Here is a 26,494-nt window from a genome sequence, read left to right on the forward strand (position 1 = left end):
GATGTGATGGGGAAGAGGCGGTCCCTCAGGTAACCTGGCCCCATGCCATGTAGGGCTTTAAAGGTGATAACCAACACCTTGAATTGGACCCAGAAGCAAACTGGCACCCAGTGCAGCTCGCACAGTAAAGGTGTCACATGTGCTGATCTTGGGGCACCAAATAACTGCTCGCGCGGCCACATTCTGGACCAGCTGAAGCTTCCGGATACTCTTCAAGGGTAGACCCATGTAGAGCGCATTGCAGTAGTCTATATGTACAATAATACAATGTTCTTTGGGGAGATTTCTGCTTCCTTTTGCATGGAAGACGGTTGGTGTGGGCCAGTGTGGAAGCTGGAGCAGAAGCTGAAGGATGCAAGTTGCAAGAGTGACAAAGAGCTAGCTGGTGTGTGTGTGTGTGTTTGTGTTGGAGACACTTCCATTTTTCTAAGCCACTTGATATGCAGAAATGGAACTCAAAAACCATGGTTTGAAAGAGAGGCTACTTTTCCCCGTTCTCTGGAAGCCTTTGGGAAGAACAAAACTGGCTCAGATGCTGCCTTCTGATGCAGCGACAGACATATTTAGCTGCAGCGCATTTTGTTAGAGAGACTTTTTGATCCAACGTTTGTCATCCAGGACCCACCCTGGAAGGGCCTTCTCCACCTTCTCGTCATCAGCTGGAATTTGGTAGCAGGGGTGTCCCAATGCCCCAAAAACAGCTCATAGGGGGTTTGGGGTTTATATCTTTATATGAAGAAGACCAGAAGAGTTGGGTTTTTTATTAAAAAAAAAAAAAAAGTCTCCAGTGTGCTTTCCACCCAACTCCATCATCCCGGCCCCCTGGAAAATGCGCTCTCCTATTGCAGGGGCCCTTTGCGTTGCCCAGAGAGCCCACCAGGGGGCTCCCTCTGCCAACAGCAGGATTGGCAATCGCCAGCTTCAGAAAAGAGCTGAGCATGCGCGGACCCTTTCGCCGGGACAGGTCCCTTGCGGCATCCAGAGATGTTTCGGAGGAAGTGAGTGACCCCAGGGCGAGAATCTGGCCGCTCTAGGACTCTGCACTCTCTCGCCTTGCCCAGAAGGCAAAGAGGCTGCAGGGGAGTCTTGCGGGCAGAGACATTCAGACGTGACTCCCGGGTGAGTGTGGTGCCCCTGTCGTGGGAAATCTGCTGATGGGAAGGAAATGGAGACATGCGAAGTCTTCATCCAGGTTCCATCTTCTGAATCTTGGAAGGGGAAGAGGCTGGGGTTAGCATGTTCCCCTACCGCCCCTTTCCATGCACCAGCCAGGCAAGGGGGAAAGAAAAGCATCCACCCGGCTTTCCTCCCCCGAGGAAAAAATCCAGGATCTCCAGAGATGAGGATGCAAAGGGAGGCGGCCTGGGGAACCCCTTCACCCCACCCCACCCTATTTTTCAGGGAAAAAGCCCTGAATAGAGAGTGGCAAAAGTCAAGCTGGAAAATGCAAGAATGGAGATGCACATAGGCTCGTTTAGGCTACAGGATGTTGTAGGAACTCAGCTGGTGTGTTAGGAAGTTTTCTGAACAACAGCAACCTGCTAAATCACAACCTTGTTTATTTGGGCTTTGTATTTTATGGGAATGGAGCCACTGCAGTGGTTGGCTAGTGAAGCCAGTTTGGTAGTGGTTAAAGTGCTGCACTAGAAACCAGGTGGCTGTGAGTTCTAGTCCCGCCTTAGGCACAAAAGCCGGCTGGGTGACCTTGGGCCAGTCACTCTCTCTCAGCCCAGCCCACCTCACAAGGTTGCTGTTGTGGGGAAAATAGGAGGAGGAAGGAGTATTCAGTATGCTCGCCGCCTTGAGTTATTTATAAAAATAATAAAGGCGGGATAGAAAATAAAAAAATAACTGTGTGGGTGAAAGTGGGATGAGACTCTTCAAAAGCAAACTTTGATGTTTTCTTCACTGAGGAAAAAGAAATTCAAGATCTTCCCAATCTATTTTTTTCCATATTTTTCCATATTTACATCTGTTTCTGCCCAATGCTCCCTCTTCCCATGTGTGGACTGACTCCAAATTATCTGTTCTTTCCTTGTATTTTTTCTTTTTTGTGTTGTTACCTCCCTGGCTTTATTAAAGGGTCAAAACCACAGTCATCACTCTCCTGAACTCCGGGAAATGTCTTTTGTGTTGCACTCAGATGTATCAGCTGAAGCATCTGCTGGTCCTTCCCTTCATACAATTCAGATCGTATGAATGAAAAGATCTTTGGAGAACCAGGAGATCCATTGGCCCCATTTGGATCTCTGACAAGAGAAGAAATGGGGGAACAACACCCAACAGATGAAGGAGGTGGAAAAGGGTCTCCTGCTGCTCAGCCTGGGAGATGTGGGGAGATCTGGGCAAGAACCAGACAGAAGATCCTGAAGGGGGAAATAGTCAGTTCAGAGGTCCAGTGCTGGAACTTCAGGAATGAATACTACCAGGAGTCCAAGGGGCCCCGAGAGCTTTGCAGCCACCTCCACCACCTTTGCCATCAGTGGCTGCAGCCAGAAAGACGCACCAAGGCTCAGATGTTGGACCTGGTGGTCCTGGAGCAGTTCCTGGCCCTGCTGCCCCTGCAGATGGAGAGCTGGATACGGGAATGTGGGGCAGGGACCAGCTCCCAGGCGGTGGCCCTGGCCGAAGGCTTCCTCCTGAGCCAGGCGGAGGAGCAGAAGCAGGAGGAGCTGCAGGTGAGAGAACCTCATCTTTTTAGCTTTCAAGGATGTTCAGTTCATGAACTGTATGAATATACCGTAATTGTTTTCATACTAGAGATTCTGAGCATAAATAATATGCGGAGATTTCAGGAAAAGTATTTCCTTCCAGAAGGTGTATTTGGGACAATTCTTTCACTGTCATTTTTCATCTCCATTGATTGATACTGAGCGATTAAGTCGCAAAGTTGAGAATCCAGTTCATTTTGTGTTCTGATTCATTCTTTTCCATTCTTTGCATCTTGGGATACAACAGCTCCAGGGACCCTTCTTGGAGACCATCATGGAAAATCCTGAGGAAGGAAGGGAGCTGCTTCTCAGGAGGATCTCCAAGGAAGATCAGTGTGGTGACACTTCAGGAGGTGGGGAAGTCCTTCAAAGTTCCACCTTTCATTCTCTGTGGCCTCTTTTGTGCAATATTGCCCCTATTTTACTAATGATGTTGTTTAAAGTCTCCATTGCTTTTGTCTCCCTTACAGACAGTAGGACGATGTCGATTGTGTCTGTAGGATCCTCTCCTTTTTCTAGTGTCTTCGAAAGAGCAGTTGGACCTCCAGCTCAGGTAAGGGGAGAAAGAGCAGAGAAGATGCAGGGGGCCATATGGAGGCCTTCTGCTCCTAGTGGGTAAAACTGCTGTTTCTAAACTGACTTGGAATGCAGAAATTTGGTTTCATTGACCCATCATGCTCAGTCTAATTCTTAAGACTATTGAGGTGATACAATAGAATAAAATATCTCAATTGAGAGATTCTGATTAGGAAACCAAATTTAATGTTTTCAAAGATTTTGGTATTTTCTCTTCTGTTCATGAGGCACTTCATTATGAAATGTAAAGATGCCCTCGTATCTGTCTAAACATCTGGTGACTGCATTCATGCAGATTTCTTGGAGCATTATGGAAGTAGAAATTTTTTTAAAAAATTCCAGTCTAGCCAGCAGTCCTGGGATTCCCAAGTGATGCCCATTCAGTACTAACCACAAACAGCCCTACTTATCCTCCAGGATTGGCCAAGATGAGCTTGGTGGCTTCATCTCCTGGTGCTCCATAACTCAACTGACAAATTTTTTAAAAATGGGGGAAGAAAGTAGCAGATACAGCTAAAACACAGCATATCCCTTTCCTCTAGAAATCACTTGGAACATTTTTACTTCGCCTTTCCAAAAGCATTTGCATTCTGCCAGACTGCCCAGAACTGCTTAAACGATCCTCTTGGCTAATTGCAATTTGAAAAAAAGCATAATTTAAAACCAGTGAAAAGAAGGAAAAGCATCTCAGATTTTAAAAATGATGCAAAATACGGCTTGTAAGATAAACATCCTTCATTTGGGGAGCTGCTGTATGACAGACGTTATAACTTTATTTTATTGGGCAAAAAACAAACAGAAACAAAGTATTTAATAGATTTGCCAGAGGGAAAATCCTCTAAATTACATTTTCTCCAAAGGAGCCACTGAAAGGTTTCTCGGTAATTTCTCGCAGTCCAATTTGTACCTTGATTTAGATGCCAAATATCTTCACAAAGGCAGTGTAATTTTCTCCCCAGCTTCCATCCAACCAGTCATTCAGACTAGGAGCAGCTTTTCTGGCATCTAAGGAGAAGCAGAAATTGGTTGCATGTCATCTACATATAGATGGACCTTGGATGAGCCCTCCCAGCACGTTCATGAAGGCATGGTGTGGTGGCAGGATTGGCTGTTCAGGTGACACCAAAGGCCATAAATGTCAGCCGAGAACTCCCCAGCACTTCCTTCTACAAACACCAGAAAGGACTGGTTGAGGGCTGCCTGCCAGTGCAAGCAGAAGGATGGTATGCTTGCTTTCCTTGAATGGTGCGGAAAGTTCTACAGAATCAGTCAAATGCCTTTCACTTGCCTCACAGAACATAACAGTCAAAGCTTCTGAGCTCAGCCTGTTTTCCGACTGCTGTTGAAAGGATTTAATTCATTGCGGTCGGATTAGGAGATGCGTGAACAAAGAGGGAGATGCTGAAAATCTTCTCTTGGCCTGTCTTTTAATGGGGAGATTTCATTTCCATTTTCAGGGTCTTGTGTCCTTCGAGGAGGTGGCTGTATATTTCTCCGAGGAGGAGTGGTCTCAGCTGGATGCTGACCAAAAAGCCCTGCATGGGGAGGTCATGCTGGAGAATTCCAGGAATGTGGCCTCTCTGGGTAAGGACCTCTGCTGGGATCTCAGATACTTCTTCTTGTTGTTGTTAGTTGCCGTTGAGTCGTTTACGACTCATGGCGACCCCACATATAACAGAACAAAATGCTGTTCGGTCTTGCGCCAAGTGCCTGACTCTTCCAGTGTTTGCATCCATTGTTGCTGTGACTGTATCAATCCATCACATTGAAGGTCTTCCTCTTTTCTGCTGGCCCTTGACGTTACCAAACATGTCCTTTTCAAGCGACCGGTCTTTCCTGACTCAGAGGAGGCATTTTGTGGTCAGAGGGAACCAGCTAATTCATCAATTAGACCTCACCTCTTTGTTGGGAGAGGAAGAAAATCCAGGGTACTCTTCCTCCGAGGAAGGGAGCAGATAAATAGCTGTCTGATTAGATTTGTCATGGGACTATTTCTCTTATGGATGAGAAAGTTCTTATAAGATACGTTTTCATTTCTATTTAATTTAATCCATGACAGATACTGGTAATGCTTAGTTAATCTCCTGCCTTACTGTGTCACATCTCTGTCTGCTGCATAAAGGTGCATAAAGCTTCCACCTCAGGAACCTGCCCAAACTTGCCCAAGGCAGTACCTTGTCACTTTCAGGGTAGTGATTGTGTTTGTCTGTACTGGCTGATAACATCCATGAAAGGGGAAGCAAAACACGGGGGCCCTAACTACTGCTGTCCTTAAACTGCCCTGTAGTAGAACACAAGATTACTTCCAACTCTTATTAATATGGTAGATTAGCTGTCAAGGCAATACAAATAATGCTATCATATTTTTCTGCCAACTCCAGGACTGGAGGAGTGTGCATTTGTATGGCTGTGAAGAAGATCCCTAACTAATTGTGAGCCTTGAGAATCTGGGTGGAACACTGCAGGTTTTCTCTGTGGAAACGCAGTGTTTTGGGTTAAAAAATCAGCTACTGAATGTTTCTTCTCTGCAACCATGGGATTGTAGCAAGAGAAGAATGAATAGGAAATGGATGGTAGTCCACAATAGGTATGAAAGGAGGGGCTGCAAAGTATAGTTAGTTGATTATTTATTTATAAACAAACAAACTTTGTAGGCCCCCTGGCTCCCACAACGCTGGGTGGCTTAAAATTGAAAAGTAAAAGAAGGTACAAAAAACACAAAGAGGCCATGAGGAGACCAAAGACAAACATATACCACCCCCTCACATCCAACAAGGACTCAGCCATCACCCTGACCCAAAGCCTGGGAGAATAGCCAGGTTTTCAACAGCTTCATGAACATCATCAGGGTGGGAGCCATCCAGATCTCTCAGGGGATCTCATTCCAGAGGGCAGGTGCCATGACAGTGAAGACGTGCCTCTTGGGTCTCACTAGGTCACGCTACTTAATTGGTGGGAACCAGAGTGCCCCCATTCAACTTGATCTCCATCCTTTAAGGCTTGTTTCCCCCGATTTGTCATTACTTTGTACTTGTACCTGCTGAGATTTCATATAAAATCTTACATATAATTAATTTATGGAGAGGACAATTGGGAGAGCAGACATAGCTGTGTTGGTTTATATGAGATAAATTGATTTTTTAAAAGTTTTTTACTAGTCAGAAATAGAAGTTACTGTTTCCATCCTGTGCAATTTTATACATGTGCATGTAGGTTTTCCTTAGATATTATTTTATGGTTTTCCTTAGATATTATTTTATGTTGGTCAGCAGAATAGCCTTTAAAAATACTAAACAATCAGGTTGTAGCTTAATCTTTATGTCCTTTTTTAGCCTTGCTGTATTTTCATTCTTTCTTCTCTGCACAAGGAACTCATGGGGAAGAAGGTGGAAAGTACAAGCAACGATTGCAAGCACATCACCCTGAAGAAGCTAAAGAGAAGCTGGCAAATGAAATGGAATCAAAATGTTCTGAGAGAAACCAATTCACACGTGGGAATAATAGAAAATCCGTTTTCCGATGTGCTCCAATTCAAGACTTTCTTACCCAGCAAAACCATAGAGAAAAAAGGAAGAGAAAACGTTTAGGGAAAAGCATGAAAATATGCAAAGACAGATTTGATTTAAACAAACCTTACAGGAACCATGCTATGGGAGAAAAATATCGCTGCAGGCAGGTTAAAAAATATTCTAATCGGACTTTTTGTATACATGAAGACGTCAACATGGGAGATAATCTGTACGGGTGCATGGAATGTGGAGAAAGCTTCAGCGACAGCAGTTCCTTGATTTCCCACAAAATAACCCACACAGGGGAGAAACCCTATAAGTGCAACGAGTGTGGAAAGAGCTTCAGAAAGAGCAGTTACCTTACTTGTCATAAAAGGATCCACACAGGGGAGAAACCCTTCAGATGTGTAGAGTGTGGAAAGAGCTTCAGCAAAAACAGTTCCCTTACTTACCATAAAAGGATCCACACAGGGGAGAAACCCTTTAAATGTGTAGAGTGTGGAAAGAGCTTCAGCAAGAATAGTTCCCTTACTTCCCACACAAGGAGCCACTCAGGTGAAAAGCCATATGAATGCATGGAGTGCAGAAAGAGCTTTAGATGGCACAGTCAGCTTACTTCCCATAAGAGGATCCACACAGGAGAGAAACCCTATGAATGCATGGAATGCGGAAAGAGCTTCAGTACGAGCAGCAGCCTCACTTCCCATAAAAGGCGCCACTCGGGGGAGAAACCCTATGAATGCATGGAGTGTGGAAAGAGCTTCCGGGGGAGCAGTGCCTTTACTTCTCATAAAAGGATCCATACAGGGGAGAAACCATACAAATGCATGGAGTGTGGGAAAATATTTCGGAAAAGCAGTTCCCTTGCTTCCCATAGAAGTATCCACACTGGGGAGAAACCATATAAATGCTTGGAATGTGGTAAGAACTTCCGGGAAAATGGATCCCTTACTTCTCACAAAAGGATTCACAGAGGGGAGAAACCATATAAATGTATGGAGTGTGGAAAGAGCTTTAGCCAAAGCGGTAACCTTATTTCCCACAAAAGGAGCCATTCAGGAGAGAAACCATATAAGTGTACGGAATGTGGAGAGCGCTTTATGTGGAACAGTCAGCTTACGTCTCATAGAAGTATCCACACAGGGGAGAAGCCATATAAATGTCTGGAGTGTGAGAAGAGCTTCAGCGACATCAGTCACCTGACTTCTCATCAAAGAATCCATACGGGGGAGAAACCATATAAATGTGCTGAGTGTGGAAAGAGTTTCAGCCAAAACAGTTCCCTTACTCTGCATGAAAGGATCCACACAGGGGAGAAACCATATAAATGTACCGAGTGTGGAAAGAGCTTCCGCGAAAAGAGATCTCTTCATTCCCACAAATTGATCCACACAGGGGAGAAACCATATAAATGCACAGAGTGTGGAAAGCACTTCCGTGAAAAGAGATCCCTTCGTTCCCATAAACTGATCCACACAGGGGAGAAACCATATAAATCCTTGGACCATGGAAAGAGCTTCAGGAAGAACAATTCCCTTACTTCCCATAAAAGTATCCATTCAGGTGAGAAATCGTAGAAATACTAGATTTACTTCGTTCCATCCATGTGTCGGTCCTTGGTCTGAACTATGCAAAGTTCTTCTGAGTCTTGAATCCAAAGTTCTGTTTTTTTAAAATCCATTTAGCCGTGTTCAATTCTTGTAGACTGCCTGGACAAGTCCCTGCAGTTTTCTTCACAAGTTTTTTTTCCAGAAGTGGTTTGCCATTGCCTCCTTCCTAGGGCTGAGAGAGAGTGGCCGGCCCAAGGTCACCCAGCTGGCTTTCTGCCTAAGGCGGGACTAGAACTCTCCTACCACGCCTGATTGGCTCTTGGCTGAGAGAGAGGGACTGGCCCAAGATCACCCAGCTGGCTTTCTGCCTAAGGCGGGACTAGAACTCACCGTCTCCCGGTTTTTATAGTCTGATGCCTCAACCACTAGACCAAACTGGCTCTTGGATCCTAAGTACATTCATCCTAATGCTAGTAAGGCTTGATAGGAGCAAATACAAAATATTTAATTCCTTAAGGACTACCTTAGAACAGGAGCCTGCTCGTTGATTTAAATTGCATTTTATCCTGTTCAGGGCCAACCCAGTTGCAGAACAGGAGTAGGTGGTTTGGTAGCTCATAGTCTACTGGTGTTCCAAAGGCCATGAAGATTTTGGCTAGCATGGGTGTAGCCCCCTTCAAGGAGTGGGTGCGTTTTTGTTGCCATCCTTGCTTCTTTTATTGCTGTGTTGTTTTTATTGTTTTATACTTTTATGTTTTCTTGCAAACCCCCGCAGAATCATTGGGAGTGAGGCCGTGTTTGAATAAAATAAATAAATAGAACATTCTTTGATTTCATTCAGATGCTTACAATTTCCACTTGTGGTTTAAAAAACAAGGGAATCACCATTTTGGGCATCTCAAATTCTGGACTATTTTGTTTTATGAACATGTTCAGACTTGCATCATATTATGCTGTTACAAGCGAGCTGTATGATCCCTGGGTTTGTTTTATCTGACCCAAGTTTGGAAGAGAGGCATCCAAACAGACATTTAACAGGTTCTGCTTCTCCAGTCACTTGAAGCAGCTACATCTGATGAATGAAGCTCTGAATCATCCCTATAAGACTGAGCTACATCAGTATTTCTTCAAATGTACTAACCATGCAGGGGAAAATCCCATAGATCCACAGTCACTTTCAACAGTTTGATGTTTCCTTCCTTTGTCTAATCTTGAAGTTCATTTTTTTACCTCTCACATATTACTTAATCCAGCTACTGTTGTGTCACAGAAGAAAAACCCTCATACACGCTCTTGAAACATAGCAAATGCATTTATGTATTAATTAAGTTCATCCCTCACATTTACAAGGCTACCAAACCCCATGGTGAATCTGGGTGGCAAATAATAGAATTACTGTATTACTAAAAATACAAGAAAAAAACCAGAAGAAGAAAGACCATTCATTAGAACCACCACTCAATTGAACCTAAGGCTTGGGGGACGGGCCAGGTTTTAAGAATGGGAACCAGATAGATCTTGGTGAATTTGGTTCAAGAGGGAAGGGACTGCAACAGAGAAGGCACTTTTCTGGCACATCCCATCCCATCCCATCCTTATTGGAGGGGACCTGGAGCATGCCAATTCTGCCTGATTGTAGAAGATGAGCAGACAGATGGTTCCTTAGATAACCAGGCCCTGTGCCAGGAAGGGCTCCGTAGATGGAAACTACCACCCTGAATTGTACCTGGAGATCTACTGGAAATCAGTGCAGCTCACAAAGCAGAGGTGTTACTTGGGCATGGCACGGTGTGCTCATAATTGCTTGTGCCTCTGCATATTAATTAAAATCAGTTTTAACTCAGGATTTGTGTATACGTTTCTAATTCCTTCCTTCCCAATCAGGAACTACGCAGAAGAAGGAAAATTATCAGGAGTCTGTTGTATGGACATCGCAAACAATCAAGCATGAAATGATGAGCTAAGCATTTGAAAACCAGTGGGAACTGTGACAGCCATGGCTCTTTAGCATCTGTGCTGTAGCCACCCAGAAACTCAAATGGACGCTATTCTGGTTAGCTAACATGTAGCAACAGAATGAGAAGTAATGTAGTTTCCATAGGAAGATTTTCCCAAAGGAGAAGGTAGGAGCTGTGCTGGCTGGGGAGACTTTAAAAAAAGATTTGTGGGAAGAAGGAACTTTGGGAAGGGTGATGGAGTTTTGAAAGGTGAAAGGTCCCCTGTGCAAGCACCGAGTCATGTCTGACCCTTTGGAGGGCCGCCACTTTCGTGACATTTTCTTGGCAGACTATAGTGGGGTGGTCTGCCATTGCCTTCCCCAATCGTCACCTTCCCCAGCAAGCTGGGTGCTCATTTTACCGACCTCGGAAGGATGGAAGGCTGAGATGACCTGAGCTGGCTACCCGAGAGAGAATCCAGCTTCCGCTGGGATTGAACTCAGGTCATGGGGAGAGTTTGAGCTGCAGTACTGCCGCCCGCCATTCTGCGCCACACGAGGCTTTTTAATGGAATTAAATGGAGTTTTAATGGCTGGCAAACCATGGTGAATTCTAGGCAGCTCTGGCTGTTGAAGCGTGCGGATTTTCAGAAAAGCTAGGATGGTTGTGTCAGCCCTTCCAGGTAAACCAGACAGGAAACACGACTAGATGAACTAATTTTACTTTGTTGTAAGGCTACATTAACGGAATCTTGCAAGTGTGAAAGTACAGATCTCCTCCCTCCCTATTTATTGCTTGAACGTTCAGGGCAGGTCTTTCCTCAGTTTCCTCTTTAGACCGTTACCCTCCCTTGGACTCTCTTTCCTTCTGTCTGATCGTTCCCTGGGCAGCATCTCTTCCCTCTGTTCCCCAAGGTCACCCTCACATTTCATCACAGGTTGGTATCATGAAATGGATTGAGCAGTTGTGCATTGCTGCAGGTTTATTGCTTTTCCTGGGCAAGACATCTGAAGCAGAAGAGGGTGCATTCTGGGAAAAAGCACTAAAGTGGAGGTGGGGCTGCCAAGGTATACTCAGCAGAGATGGTCACCGTGGCGGAGACCAAATTGTACCAGCCAGAGACTGAGCCAGTACGAGCCGGAGAGAGAGAGAGAGAATGCAAGCCAGAATAATTAGCCGGTACTTATCTCTAAGTAGGTAATAGGAGTTTAACACAGACATAGCAACGTTTATGTTGACACACTAGGCCACCTATATAACAAGATAGATTTGGTTAGAAGCAGGAAGCTTTCCATAGCTAATTAAAAAAAAATCCTTTATTAGAATGAAAGTAACATGAGCCTCTGATTCATTACTTCTGTGTCTTTTCCCCTGCTCTTTAAACAGCTGGGTAGAAAGAACTGAGAATAGAATGTGGCTACTAGCTGTAAATAACCCTTGCAAAGGAATGCTGGCTAAAAGCAGTAGTAGAAACCTATTTTGCTTTACGCTGTTTGCTGTGTGAATAAAGCAGCAACAACAACATTCATGAGTGGCGTCTGATACCAGATCCTTTGGATCTACTAGAGAGGCAGGGATGAAAGTAAAGTAAAATGAACATTGGTACATCTCTCTGAGAATGTGCAGAAGAAATCCTTTGTTTTTTCATGTGCTGCAATCCAGGAGTCCCTCTGGACCAAATAGGACCAGAAATGAATAAGAGACAATTGCCTAGGATGTAGTTTCTATACATACTTTATGTTGATTTGCAGGTTTTGGTTCCTATATATATATTGCGTCCGTTACGCGCAGTAGGAATAGGTATGTATGAAAGATGCCATATGTAAGATCTGTTGGCAGATGCTGGGAAAGCCTTTAGCCCAGGAGAGGTCAAAAAAGTCACACACCAAGCATTTCTATAAAAATAATTTATTTACAGAAAACAAAACAAAAGCAAAACATATTTAAAGGACTTAGCTCCCTTGGAGCAAGCCTTGCTTGCTACATATCGGCAGAGAGAAAAAAAGGAAGTGAGAAAACAAGTCCGGGCAGATCCTCTCCTCCCCCCAGGCTATTTTGCATGAAGCACGTGAGAGGAGACAATCAAATACAACCCCTTCACCTGGCCAAATGATTAGGTATAATAGTAGCTTAATCTGTTAGTAGGAAAACCTCAACAAGATCCCCTCACAGCAGGTCCTAAAAACAGATGGGTTTCTCTAGGAAAGTTCACCTTGTGCAGTGCATGGAAAGTTAACAGAATGAAGATCCTTGAGAAGACATTACAAAATACGGTTTTGAAAACAAGACAATTCCCATAGGAACTGTATGTTGTGATGGCCATCAACTGGACCAGTACCAGGAGTTACGATAAAAGGACACGCTGGTCTGGGCAAGCTTTGTGGGATGTTATTAAAGGGACTGGGAATGGTAATACAGGTAGTCCTTGGCCTATGATGATTCATTCAGCGACCATTCGAAGTTACAATAGTGCTGAATGAATGGTGGTTACAAATGGTCCTTAGAGTTCCAGCCGTCCCAACACCCCTGTGGTCACATGATCATTATCTGGGCACTTGGCCACCAGCTTGCACTTAACGACAGTTGCAGCATCCCACGGTCATGTGACTGCCATTTGCAACCTTCCCTGCCGGCTTTCCACAAGCAAAGGTAATGGGGAAGCCGGCAGGGAAGGTAACAAGCCACTGGAGTAAGTCTCCCCATCCGCACACCGTCCCCCAGCCCCTTTGCACTCATACTGCACTGGTGACTCGCAAACCCCTGCACACCTCCCCAACCTGTGCCACACCCCTGCACTGTTGGAATTCTCAGGGTTCAACTCAGCATCATCTCACAAGCATAAGGGGGGTCTTTCTAGTAAATGCATCTCTCTTGTGCTTGTGGGATGTCACACGGGTCACCTGATTTCCACTTCCTCCTCCTCCTTGGGTTTGGGGATTAACGATCCCCATTACCTTTTGGCACACCTGCAAGCAGGAGGTGCTGCAGAATGCAGCTCTCGTCCCTTTCACCTCGCACGCAGACATTTCTATTTCCATAAAAATGTTTGCAAAGAACCAGTGATGATTAAGTACCTTCTCCTATGAATCTACTTGTATCCAAATCTACTGAATAAATGTAAGCTATCTCTATTTTTTTCTTCATCTAACTACTGTGTGAAGACTGAATTCTTTTCTGAACATAATTAAACTTAAATGTGCAAGTTTTGGTTCACGCTTCTACTCTGTGAGATTGTTGTTAGCTGCTTGGAGTTCTTTTATTAACCTTTAAAACTCCATCATGCACAACTTTAGTTGTGGGAAGCCAGCAGGAAGTTGCCTCGCCTAACGACCATGGGATTCCGTTAACTAAGGCAACTGGGACTGCAGGGATTTCCTCCCACAGGGGTGCTACCCCACACTCTCAGCATCCCAGGGGGCTCTTGAGTCCCACGTTTTACTCAGTGCAGAAATCCAAATGAAGGCATTACCGACAGCCAGCTCTTCAGCTTCTGCCTGAACACATGGAGTAGCTGGAAAGCCACCACCTCCTTAGGGAACTGGTACCACTATCAAGCTACTCTTCCCATTACGAACCTGTTCCCTAAAACTAAACAGAGTCTGCTTTCCTGTAACTTAAGACTGTTGTTTTAGTCCTGCGCTGTTGAATAATACGAAATAGGCTATGGCCGTCTTCTGAATGATACCTTTTCAGGTGAAGGCTTGTATCTTCAACAGAGAAACACCCGCAAGCTACAGACCTGATTTGAACTCCAGTAAAGGTCCTCTGCCTTAACCACATTCAACAACTAACCTTCCGTAATTCAAATGGGTTCCTAGCATACACTTTCTCTAAGCCGACAGTTGTGTGGTCAGAGTTCTCGCATCTGTGCATTTCTCCAGGACCTGCTGAAGAGTGAAAAGGTTTCAACAACTCCTGGCTGGATGTGTGGCTCATTGTCACCTCTCACACCTACTCAGCCAAACCCTTTCATGTGCATGTTGAACAAAGTAACCCCCCAAGGAGTTCCCCATTTGCTTTTGCCTTTCCTTTTGCACAGGGGACCAGTAATAGACATGCTGCCAGTTGTCAGGCAGACACCCCATTCATTTCCATGCACGTATCCCCCATATACGCTCTTCAGGATCAGGCCGGCTCCACTCGGATCTGCAACAGCCTCCCCTTTGTGCTTGCTTTCAGACACACAAAATACCTATTTCTGGTATGTTCCTCCATGCTGTTTATCACTTACTCCCTTTACCATCTTCCATATTTACTTCTTATTTATTTGCTAATAAGAGTTATAACCCTCCCCCGAGGGTTGTTATTCCCCCCCCCCCCCGAGGCAGCTTGGTTTCTTCATGATCTCAAAATGTTTAAGCTGCTTCTGTTTCTCCGGAAGTGACTTAGCCTCCTCTGAGGAGACTCACGTTTTCGGAGGCGTATTTTCAGCTCTTCTTAGCCCATAATAAAACAATTTGTCTCCTCATGGACAGCATTTCTCCTCCTGCTAGCTTATTAAATGAGTGTGACATTCTGCTCCAGCGCTTGGCGCCTTCCTGTCTTTGCTCTTTGAAAGGAGTCCCACCATGTCTTTGGAAGCCCTTCCTTTATTCCCCCCTCAGACGGCCCACCGTTGTTTGTTTTCTGAGGTAAAATGTGTGTCTCTGAGCAGCTGCTCCAGTTCAAAACCGTTTTTCAGAAATATCTCTGTCATTTTCTCCAGCATCTTAATTTAACGGACCCATCGCTCCTGCTCCAGCCACCCCCTTTCCATCCCCTCGGATCTGTTTGCTCCCTGAGAAACCGTGACGCCCGAGTTGTATTTTCTTCTTTCCATCCCGATTTCCCCCCCTCTGTTGCTCTTCGCAGTAAATGTTCCTTGATGCTCCATTTGTTTTTTTGTTTCTTGTTTCGGCTGTTCTCATCCATTTCTGAGAGAGTTTTGCTCATTCTTGCGACCTCACAGAGTGTCTTGTGAGTAGCTACAGGTCACTCAGAGCTACCATCATATCATATGAAGGAAAATAGACTTTTTCTAGGCTTCAGATATTATTAGTCTTTATTTATTTATTTTTATCCCGCCTTTATTATTCTTATAAATAACTCAAGGCGGCGAACACTCCTAATCCTCCTCCCTCCTCCTATGTACCATATGCAATATATTCAGTTGTAAACTACCACAAGCCCAGCTGGGTGGGTTCACGCAACACGCTAAGCCACAAACAGTAACCTGCACTGCAGCCTTGTGAAATGCGGGAATCCAGCTCTCTCAGGCCAGTCCTAATCCCGGATTCCTGCAACCGCTAAGGCAGGCCAAACAAGCCATAGTATGGTCTGTAACCATGATTTCTGGCTTAGTGAACTCTGCCAATATAGGACATTAGGAAGCAAGTTCTTGAAGGTGTAGGAAGCACGAGATGTAGGAATCAGTGGATTTTTCCCTCCCATCCCATCCTCCTCCACTGAAAAATCACGTGCTTCTTGCAGACCCCTGGAGTCCCCTGCCGTTACAAAGGAACTCCACCAGGGGGCACTTAACAGGGAGAAACTGGCAGCCTCCGAGCTTCAGATGGAAACCGGGCATGCGCCTGATAACTTTGCCCGCTGGGGTTTTAAAGGGGGAGGATAAAGGTGTGAGTGACATCGCCGAGCGCCTGGCACTCTAGGACGCTGCACTCGCTCGCCTTAACCCTTTGAGGCTTGCAGGAGGCAAAGAGGCTGCAGGAAAGTCGCGGAGATGGGGATCCAGACCTGCCTCTGTCTGGGTGAGTGCGGAGCCCGTCTCGTGGGAAGCCTCCTCTTGGGAATGGACGGGGGTCCTGCAAAGTGCTCATCCAAATTCGGTCTTTTGAATCCTGGGGAGGGGGGAGTCCCTGGCCCCATGCTCCCTTGCTGCTTTGCCCCCAGGAAAAAGCCCAGGATCCCAAGGAAGGAGGAGGGGATCTGGGGGAGCCCCCCACCCCCACTTCCCGGGAGAAATCTTCGCATCGCGGACAGGGAGCGGTTGCCACTGCACAGCAAGGAGAACAAGACCAACACCTTTGCAGGAATGGAGACCAACAGGAGACCCCGTGGCTGCGCTTGCACAAACAAGGGCTTGATGGGGTTAAAATGACGTGGGATGCTTTGTGGTTAAGCACTGTGGGAATCCAGTGAACGTGGAGTAGCACTGTCAGAATCGCGTCTGGACTTCGTGGGTTTGCGGTGGTTGGCTAGTTCTGGGTTTGGCATCTTGCACGAACTCCTCCTGCGTGCACGAAAGTAGAGCAAGGCTCTGAAAAAGCAGACTTTGATGTTTTCTTCGCGGTGAGGAAAAAGAAATCCAAGACCTCCCCAATTTATTTCTTCCACATCTGGCAGAGGAATATTCCTCTTCCTCCTCCCATGCGTGGACCGACTCCAAATGATCTGTTCTTTCCTCGTAATTTTTCTGTTTTGTGCTGTTACCTCCCTGGCTTCTTAAAGGGTCAAAACCACAGTCATCACTCTCCTGAACTCCGGGAAATGTCTTTTGTGTTGCACTCAGATGTATCAGCTGAAGCATCTGCTGGTCCTTCCCTTCATACAATTCAGATCGTATGAATGAAAAGATCTCTGAAGAACCAGGAGATCCATTGGCCCCATTTGGATCTCTGACAGAGAAGAAATGGGGGAACAACACCCAACAGATGAAGGAGCTGGAAAAGGGTCTCCTGCTGCTCAGCCTGGGAGATGTGGGGAGATCTGGGCAAGAACCAGGCAGAAGATCCTGGAGGAGGAAACCATCAGTTCAGAGGTCCAGCGCTGGCCCTTCAGGAATGTCCACTACCAGGAGTCCAAGGGGCCCCGAGAGCTTTGCAGCCACCTCCACCACCTTTGCCGCCAGTGGCTGCAGCCAGAAAGACGCACCAAGGCTCAGACGTTGGACCTGGTGGTCCTGGAGCAGTTCCTGGCCCTGCTGCCCCTGCAGATGGAGAGCTGGATACGGGAATGTGGGGCAGGGACCAGCTCCCAGGCGGTGGCCCTGGCCGAAGGCTTCCTCCTGAGCCAGGCGGAGGAGCAGAAGCAGGAGGAGCTGCAGGTGAGAGAACCTCATCTTTTTAGCTTTCAAGGATGTTCAGTTCATGAACTGTATGAATATACCGTAATTGTTTTCATACTAGAGATTCTGAGCATAAATAATATGCGGAGATTTCAGGAAAAGTATTTCCTTCCAGAAGGTGTATTTGGGACAATTCTTTCACTGTCATTTTTCATCTCCATTGATTGATACTGAGTGATTAAGTCGCAAAGTTGAGAATCCAGTTCATTTTGTGTGCTGATTCATTCTTTTCCATTCTTTGCATCTTGGGGTACAACAGCTCCAGGGACCCTTCTTGGAGACCATCATGGAAAATCCTGAGGAAGGAAGGGAGCTGCTTCTCAGGGGGATCTCCAAGGAAGATCAGTGTGGTGACACTTCAGGAGGTGGGGAAGTCCTTCAAAGTTCCACCTTTCATTCTCTGTGGCCTCTTTTGTGCAATATTGCCCCTATTTTACTAATGATGTTGTTTAAAGTCTCCATTGCTTTTGTCTCCCTTACAGACAGTAGGACGATGTCGATTGTGTCTGTAGGATCCTCTCCTTTTTCTACTGTCTTCGAAAGAGCAGTTGGACCTCCAGCTCAGGTAAGGGGAGAAAGAGCAGAGAAGATGCAGGGGGCCATATGGAGGCCTTCTGCTCCTAGTGTAGAATACTGCTTTTTGTAATCCAGCATGAAATGTCAACCGTGGCAGCTTTGCAAAATCATTGTAATTTCCTCTCCAGCTTCACTTTCTTAGCTCCCATCCAGCCAGTGGCTCAGACCACAAACAGCTTCCCTGAAATCTGTGGAAAAGCAGAAATTCTGCTGTGCCTTGCTGCATCTTGAAGGCCCCCAAACAGATCCCAGGATGAGTTCTCCCAGCTCTTCTGTGAAGCTGTTGAGCGTAGGCAGGATTGCTCCCTCAGGGTCCGTAACAGACCCTTGGCTAACAGACAGAGACGACACCCCCAGAACCTCCGTTTCCAAAAGCCAGGAAGGAGTGGAGCCACTGATCGGTGGTGTGCCTGAGACCCATTTGCCAGTTGATCCAGAGGGCCGCTGCGGTTGCTCTCTCTGAGTGGTGCGGTGGGTGCTCCTGCCTTCTGGAACCGCGTTGCCACGGAAGTCAACATGGCCCAGAAGGGAAAGCCCTGAAGGCACGACTCTTTCGGCAAGGTGATTCATGACCCTTCTGCTAAGTTGGTGTGCTATTTTGTATTTGTGGTTGTTGTTTCCTCAGCTATTCCTACTACTGATTTTTCCTTGTCTGCTTTCTTTAAAGCTCTGTTCATAACGTAGTTGTGAGTTGCCTAGAATTGATGTAGCTTGCAAATTGGTTAAATAAATGGATAAAATTATGGTTCTACAGAATCAGTCAAGTGACTTAAACTTGTACCTCATATTTGATCCCTCAAAGACTATGAATTCCGTTGACGGTCTCCCATAAAAGTTGAATTGTGTCGAAAATTAGCATGTAATTCATTGCCGATCTTGGCTTTCCTTTCCTTTCCTTTCATTTCCTTTCCTTTCCCCCCACAGGTGTCCTTTGAGGAGGTGGCTGTCTGTTTCTCCAAGGAGGAGTGGGCTCTGTTGGATCCTGACCAAAAAGCCCTGCATGGAGAAGTCATGCTGGAGAACGCAGAGAATGTGTCTTCTCTGGGTACGTGTCCCCTGCTTCAGACGCTCCGAAGAGATAGTCCATGCTCGGATGTAACCAACACATTCCTCCATCAGGCATCTTCTCTTTGCCAGCAGGAGAAGAGCCAAGGGAGGGAACAGATTAATAACTACCTGGTTAAATATGTAACGTGATTACCTCTGATACTTGAGTGTGTTTTCATTAGAGAATGTTTTAGTTTCTATTTCATCTAATTTAATGTCAGCCCTCCTTCCTTTTTTCTACAATCTTCCTTTCCATTTTCCCTTGATCCCTGGCTGCTGCTTGCAGTGCTTGCATGGGATGACCAGGGTCCCCGTGTCTCAGGAAGCACCTGGCCCCATTTCCCCAGTATGTGTTGACTCTGGCTTGCAAGGGAGAATGGCTTGGGGCCCATCACCGTACTGCCATGCCTCACTCCACATTGTAGAGGACATGGTGAAACAGGACCACTCACACACACCTTTCACCAGACACATCGGAGCTCACCTCTCCGGGCAGCAGAAATTAGACCGTATTTTTGGACCAAGTGCGGAAACGGAGGAATGCCCATTGACGTGGCTGTGAAGAAGACACCCACACACCCCCCACCATTATGGGCCTTCAGATTCTGGATGAAATGTTTTACTTTGCGGAAACTCATCATATTGGGTTATTAGATCAACTGTATGATTTTGGGGGTTACAGCAAGAAAAGAATGAATAGGAAATGGTTGGTAGTCCACAATAGGTAGGAAAAGACAGGTTGCAAATTATATTTAGTTGACTGTCCACTCCAATTGTCCCATTTGCCCCTCTAGAACTAATTCTAAGGCTTGTTTCTGTGTTGCTTCGTACTTGATACCTGCTGAGATTTCATACAAAAAATATCATTAATTTATTGAAAAGGGAACTGGGACAGCACACACTGGTATGTTGGCTGTATAAGCTAAATAGATTTTTTAAAAGGTTTCTACTACTTAAAAAATAGAAATTGTCAGTTTGTACACCATGCAATTTTGTACATATGAACCTGTGCACATCTGGTTCTCCTGCAGTCCTTATTTTATGTTGGTCAGCAGAACGGCCCTTAAACGTTCTGAACAGTGGGTTCTAGGCTGCCTGTCAGGCCCTTTCATTACGTTTTCCATTCTTTGCAGAAGGCGCGAATGGCCGGGAGGATGGGAATCCTAGGCCACAACTCCAAACACTCCAGCATGAGGAAGGAAAAGAGAAGCTGGGACGTGAAATGGAATCAAAAAGAAGTGAGATGTGCCAGGCCACAGGTGGAAGTAAGAGAAGTGTGACTTCTCCATGTGGTCCAATCCAAGGCTTTCTTGCGGAGCAAAATCACCAAGAGAAGACAAAGAGAAAGTGTTTGGGGCAAAGAGTGACCATCTGCAAAGACAACTTTGATTTAGAAAAATATGACACAAATCCCACAGAGAGAGAACAGCATCAAGGCAGGGATGTTAAAAAGTCTCCCAGTAGGAGTGTTTCTATAGATCAAAGCGTCAACCTGGGAGAGAACCTGTCTAGGTGCACGGAACGTGAGGAGAACTTCAGCTGCAGTAGTTCCCTGACTTCCCATAAAGTAATCCATAAAGTTGACCAACCGTATAAATGCATGGAGTGTGGGAAGAGTTTTAATCAAAGGAGTAACCTTATTTCCCATAAAAGGATCCACACCAGGGAGAAACCATATGAATGCACAGAGTGTGGAAAGAGCTTCAGAAAGAACAGCTCCCTTACTTGTCATAAAAGGATCCACACTGGGGAGAAGCCCTATAAATGCATGGAGCGTGAAGGAAGTTTCAACAGCAGCCGTTCTCTGGCTTCCCATAAAATAATCCATACAGAAAAGAAACCTTACGAATGCATGGGGTGTGGAAAAAGCTTTAGGTGGAGCAGTCAGCTTTTTTCCCATAAAAGGATCCACACAGGGGAGAAACCGTATCACTGCACAGAGTGTGGAAAGAGCTTCAGGTGGAGTGGTGATTTCACATCTCATAAAAGGATCCATACAGGGGAGAAGCCATATAAGTGTGCAGAATGCGGGAAAATATTTAGAAAAAGTGGTTCCCTTACTTCCCATAAAAGTATCCATACCGGGGAGAAACCATATAAGTGCACGGAGTGTGGAAAAAGCTTTACTCAGAATGGCAAACTTACTTCCCATAAAAGGATCCACACAGGGGAGAAACCGTATAAATGTGTGGAGTGTGGGAAGAGCTTTAGTCAGAGCAGCCACTTGATTTCCCACAAAAGGAGCCACTCAGGAGAGAAACCCTATAAATGTATGGAGTGTGGAAGGAGCTTCATGTGGAACAGTCAGCTTACGTCTCATAGAAGTGTCCACACAGGGGAGAAGCCATATAAATGTGTGGAGTGTGGGAAGAGCTTTAGTGACATCAGCCATCTTACTTCTCATCAAAGGATTCACACCGGGGAGAAACCGTATAAATGTGTGGAATGTGAAAAATGCTTCAGCAACAGTAGTTCCCTTTCTTACCACAGAAGGATCCATACAGGAGAGAAACCTTATAAATGTGTGGAGTGTGGAAAATGTTTTAGTCAGAGCAGCAGTCTGATTTCCCATAAAAGGATCCACACAGGGGAGAAACCATATAAATGCACAGTGTGTGGGAAGAGCTTCAGTCAGAGCAGTTCCCTTACTTCCCATGAAAAGAGTCACACAGGGGAGAAAGCTTATAATCCATCACATGGGGAAGGGTTGCAGCTGAATTCCATGTAAAGATCCGCTCGGGATGTACTTGATTCCATTCCTCCACACCCCATCTTCAAGTTCCCAGCTATAGAACTATGCTTTCTCTGATGGTTGAATTCTCAGGACCCACGCTTTGGCTTAGAAGGAGCAACCGCGTAAAGTCTCCGTCTCCATGCAGCCTATCTATTGACAAGTACTTTTTGGTTCAAATATCCATATTGTGTCTCTTGTGTATTTCAGAGTACAAATGGACACATGTGGAAGATAAAACGTGCACAGCATGCTCAAAGCAGACCATAAAGGCCGAAGGGTTTGTCTAGAGAGAGACAAGAGGGCGCAACCCTGATCAGTACACGCTCTAAAGTCATGTGCTGTTTGGAGGATGTAGTTTGGCTGAGTCATTTGGGGGTACATAAGGTTCATCTCATCTGGAGCAGCTGTTTGGAGAAATCCTCCTAACGCCCATTGTTTCTGTGTCTTCGGTCTGCGACTATTTGTACCTGTGAGGTTTTTATTTTAAGGCCTAATTTCAGAAACTCACAGCACGAGCCACAATGGATATGCGAAGTTCTTCATTAGGTCTTTACCTCAGGCTGTCAAAGCCACAACTGGCTCCCCTTCCTCCCGCCTGCCTCCTTTGTCCTCCTGCCTTTTCTTTGATGGTGGCCTCCCAGTCTCTCAGTTGTGAATGGGGTTGCTGCCATTTGCTCTCTTCTTATCCCTTGCCCCTTCGTTGCTCGTAGTCTCTCCTCTATCCTTCCTTCCCTTTGATGTGTAAGGCTAGAGCACCCAGGTGCAATTAACCCTTGCCCCGGGTTCTCCATCCTTACAGTACCAGGGGAAAGCAAGTATCATAAATGGACCAGAAGACCTAAAGTAAGTTTTATTATTAAAGTGTTCAGTAAAGGTGATCTGCTGAATAGTGTGCATTTGTGTTCGTGTGTGTCTTGTTAGATATGTTGAGGGTGAATTGCTCTGTACAACAGCTGGAGCTCCTGAAGGAAGGGCAGGATCTAAATTTGAGGAAGGAAGGAAGGAAGGAAGGAAGGAAGGAAGGAAGGAAGGAAGGAAGGAAGGAAGGATCAACAATCAGCAATAACAATAATCTTAACATCTGATTTCTACTTTTCAGTGGTATTTTTCCAGAGAGTTAAAGAATGCATCTTTCTTTGTATGCTGGCTTCCTTTACAGAAAAGATACCAGGGTTTCAACGGAAGAAAAAGGACTTTTTACAAGGAGAAATTATTAAGAGAATGCTCTGAAATACAAGTTGGACCTGATCCCTATCTGTCGGCCCTCGTTGGATTTTCCCCCAGGTTTGACAATGGTAGGGACGCGGTGGCGCTGCGGGTTAAACCGCTGAGCTGTCGATCGGAAGGTCGGCGGTTCGAAACCGCGCGGCAGGGTGAGCTCCCGTTGCTCGTCCCAGCTCCTGCACACCAAGCAGTTCGAAAACATGCAAATGTGAGTAGATTAATTGGTACCGCTTCGGCGGGAAGGTAATGGCGTTCCGTGAGTCATGCTGGCCACATGACCCGGAAGTGTCCTATGGACAACGCCGGCTCCAAGGCTTAGAAACGGAGATGAGCACCGCCCCCTAGAGTCGGACACGACTGGACTTTACGTCAAGGGAAACCTTTACCTTTACCTTGACAATGGTGCCCTGAAACCCCCTCTCCAAGGCCTTTAAACATCAAGCATTCAAAATTTCAGAACTCCTTCCTTCCTGCCTCTTTTGCTGTCCCACAGCTAACCTGTCCCACACCCTGTCCCACAGCTAACCTTCTATATTTATTTATTTTTATTTATTTATCAAATTTATATGGCATCTATTTATCTATCTATCTCCCCTAAAGGGAGCCTTTTGCCAATCTCTGTATTACAATATTAATAATTTTATTGATTGATTATCAAATTTGTCACCGCCCATCTCCTCCGACTCTGGGCAGTTTACAACATAATAATACTAATACTAATAATATATTATTATTATTATATTATTATTAATAATAATAATATTGTATTGTAATATAAACTCTGTAATGTCATATACAGGCACAACATACAACATGCAAAGCTATAAATCATGGTTTGTGAGCTGCATTATGGTTTGCTTGGGTCTTTACAAGTTGTGTGAACCACAGTTTAGGATCTGCCTGCAAGGGTTGAGTTGGCATGCTACAGAATTCTGAGAAACGGTCAGGTGGGCAAAGAAATCCCTCTTGCCAGTGAACGAATAGCCCAAATGAGAGGAACATGGAACATTGATCGAGAATAAAACTAGGTTTTGGAGCATAAAAATTTTAGTCGTGCCTTAAGCTTAGCTGGGAGCAGTGAATGTTCTGAGATGGTTCAAAAACACAGCGTAAAGGCATATGACAAAGACTGTGGAAATACAAATATTGCAAGAACGGAATCCTAAAGCACAAAAGCTTCAAAGAAATGAAGCCTGGGGTAAATTTTACCTCAGAAAATGTACCATGTTGGTGAAATTAAGGCTGGAACAGGTTCCCTTCAGTGAGGGAGAAAGTAGAATTCTTGGAAAAGGTGGAAAAGAGATGGCAGACCTTTTGAGGTATGAATAAAGCTCATTTGCTAAAGCACACACCATCTCATGTGTTGCTCCTTTCCTGCAACCCCATTTAATGTTTGCTTGCATGTTGCAATGCCAACCTCCCCCCGTCCCCTCACACAGAGGCTTTCCCAGGAAATGTGGGTGAAGGGGCCCCTGTGATTGCCTGGGGATCCTGGGCTTTTTCCTGGGGGCAACAAGGCTGGTCTTGCGCTTTGCTTCATTCATTCATTCATTCATTCATTCATTCATTCATTCATTCATTCATCCATCCATCCATCCATCCATCCATCCATCCATCCATCCATCCATCCATCCATATAGCTGCCCATCCCAAACCAGTGACTCTGGGTGGCTAACACTCATAAAAAAAAGTCAAGCAATTAAAACAGTACAAAATAAATTGAATATAAATACAGCCAAGAGATCTTAAAAACCATCAGTGTCAGCACAACCAGGAAATGGGGCCCTTTGCACACTCGGGATGCCAGGTCTGGGCACACGGCCGGGTCTTCAACAGGCGGAAGGGTCGGGGCCATCCTGAACTCGGGGGAGGATGTTCCAGAGGGCAGAAAAGGCGCGTCTCCTGGTCCCACCAGCTGACATTCCTTGGCTGACAGGACCCGGAGCATGCCCATCCTGGGGGGGGGGGGTAAATCAATCGGTCCCCCTCCCCCCAGGAAACTGACCCTATTCAGCTTTCCCACCTGCCTGGACCTTGCATGGAACGGGCGGGAGAGGAACATGGGACCCCAGGCTCTCCTCCTCCTGGGACTCAGAACTGAACTGGATGAAGATTTTGAAAAACTCCTGCCCTTGAGACTCCTTTGCTTCCCTTTGCGTGAGAAGACCTTCCTCTTCATCCAGGAAGATCCCATCTGAATCTCCATCCTCCAAGACTTTCCTCGGCCTCTTGGCCTTCTGGCTTGCCCAGCAACTCCCACGACAAGATTTTCATGGGTCTCTCTCAGTTCTTGCCACCTTCTGCAATGTCCTGGAATGCAGAGACTCTCCAGTGAACAAAATGTCAGAAGGAACCTGGTGGCACCTTTTCTGACAAACTAAAGTTACCCCAAGGCAGAAGCTTTCAGGAATGGCAGCTCCCTTCATCAGACGCATCAAGTGGCTAGGTTGGTGTAGGATTTTAATTGGGGTGAGGTGAGGGAAGGTGGGTTTTGCAGATGCAGGTTACATGGATGATAGATGGCAAGTGTCTTACCAATAAACAACTGCAATGGGTTAAAGACCTATTGTGTTCGTTGAGACCTTCTGCAACCTTTGGTGAGTGTGAGGTCAGCAATTTCCCTCCCATGTTTGCAGAGGGAGTCCCCAGTGGATTTTGTGCACAGTGCAGGAGGGTAGGGGAGAAAGGGTGCGTTTTCCGTGGTTGCAGGGGAGAAATGCCTCTGTGGGACGAAAGGAGAGGTAGGGCACCGAGAGGGACATTGGGGCTTTCTCCGAACGTTCTCTTGTTGCCCTTTTTCTGCTCAACCAGGAGGCCCCAAAGCCCCATCCTTGGAAGCTTCACAAACTGGGAGGTTTATTGATTAATTAAATTAATTGTTCAGATGTATATAGCTGTTCAACTCAATATATGACTCTGGGCGGCTCAGAGTTATATTGTCAGTGGGAACCCAAAATGCTACTTTATGAGACATTTAACTATTACTTCCGGGGACCCTTGTGAAATGGAGAAAAATGGTGGGGTGCCCAATGCATCTCCCTAGATCAGCCTATTTTGCATCTCCCACCCTCCAAACCCACATCCTTCCAGCTTCTTCTGCGGTGCCTCCCACACTAATCATCTTCTCCGGGCAGGAGGTGGCAAAAAGGTTCTGAAGTGGAATTGTAGCTGTCTTCCAAGCATCACCCTTTTTGGAGAGATCTCATGAAGGATGAAGAATAATCAAATATTCCTTCCCTGTGCACACCCCCCGCTTCCCCCTTTAGCGCGGATAGAATACCGTAAGGCACGGCTTTGCCAAAAGCATGGTGCGGAAAGCCCATTGAGAGTCTCCAGAAAGGCTGGAGGACCATGACCTCCTGGGTCAGGGTGGGTCTGGGATTCACCTGAGACCGTAACGTAGCTGTGGGTCCCTGCTTGGGCCTTACATCTTTTCAAAGGCTCTGGAACTGGGTGGGTTCTTGGCTTAAGAGGCAGAGCTGCTTGCGTTTATCTCCAAATTCAAGAGGAAAAAATATTGGGCAATGCTGAGAAATTGCACGAGATCTACAGTTCTTTTGGCCAAAA

General features: G+C 45.8%; 2 protein-coding genes across 3 annotated transcripts in view; both read left to right on the plus strand.

Annotated features, from left to right (window-relative positions):
- LOC134491913 (zinc finger protein 595-like) overlaps positions 1-26,494 on the plus strand; it is a 610,720-nt gene that overhangs the window by 493,966 nt on the left and 90,260 nt on the right. The window lies entirely within an intron of this gene.
- LOC134492336 (zinc finger protein 91-like) lies at positions 2,934-21,697 on the plus strand. Its single transcript, XM_063296512.1, has 10 exons — positions 2,934-3,064; positions 3,182-3,264; positions 4,745-4,871; positions 6,656-8,370; positions 16,173-16,381; positions 16,905-17,325; positions 17,606-17,711; positions 17,829-17,911; positions 18,847-18,967; positions 20,103-21,697. Exons 1-10 carry the CDS (start codon positions 2,986-2,988, stop codon positions 21,695-21,697), a joined length of 4,539 nt encoding a protein of 1,512 aa, XP_063152582.1. The 5' UTR covers positions 2,934-2,985.

This window comes from Candoia aspera, chromosome 2, assembly GCF_035149785.1.
Source record: "Candoia aspera isolate rCanAsp1 chromosome 2, rCanAsp1.hap2, whole genome shotgun sequence".
In the NCBI taxonomy this organism is placed as follows: domain Eukaryota; kingdom Metazoa; phylum Chordata; class Lepidosauria; order Squamata; family Boidae; genus Candoia; species Candoia aspera.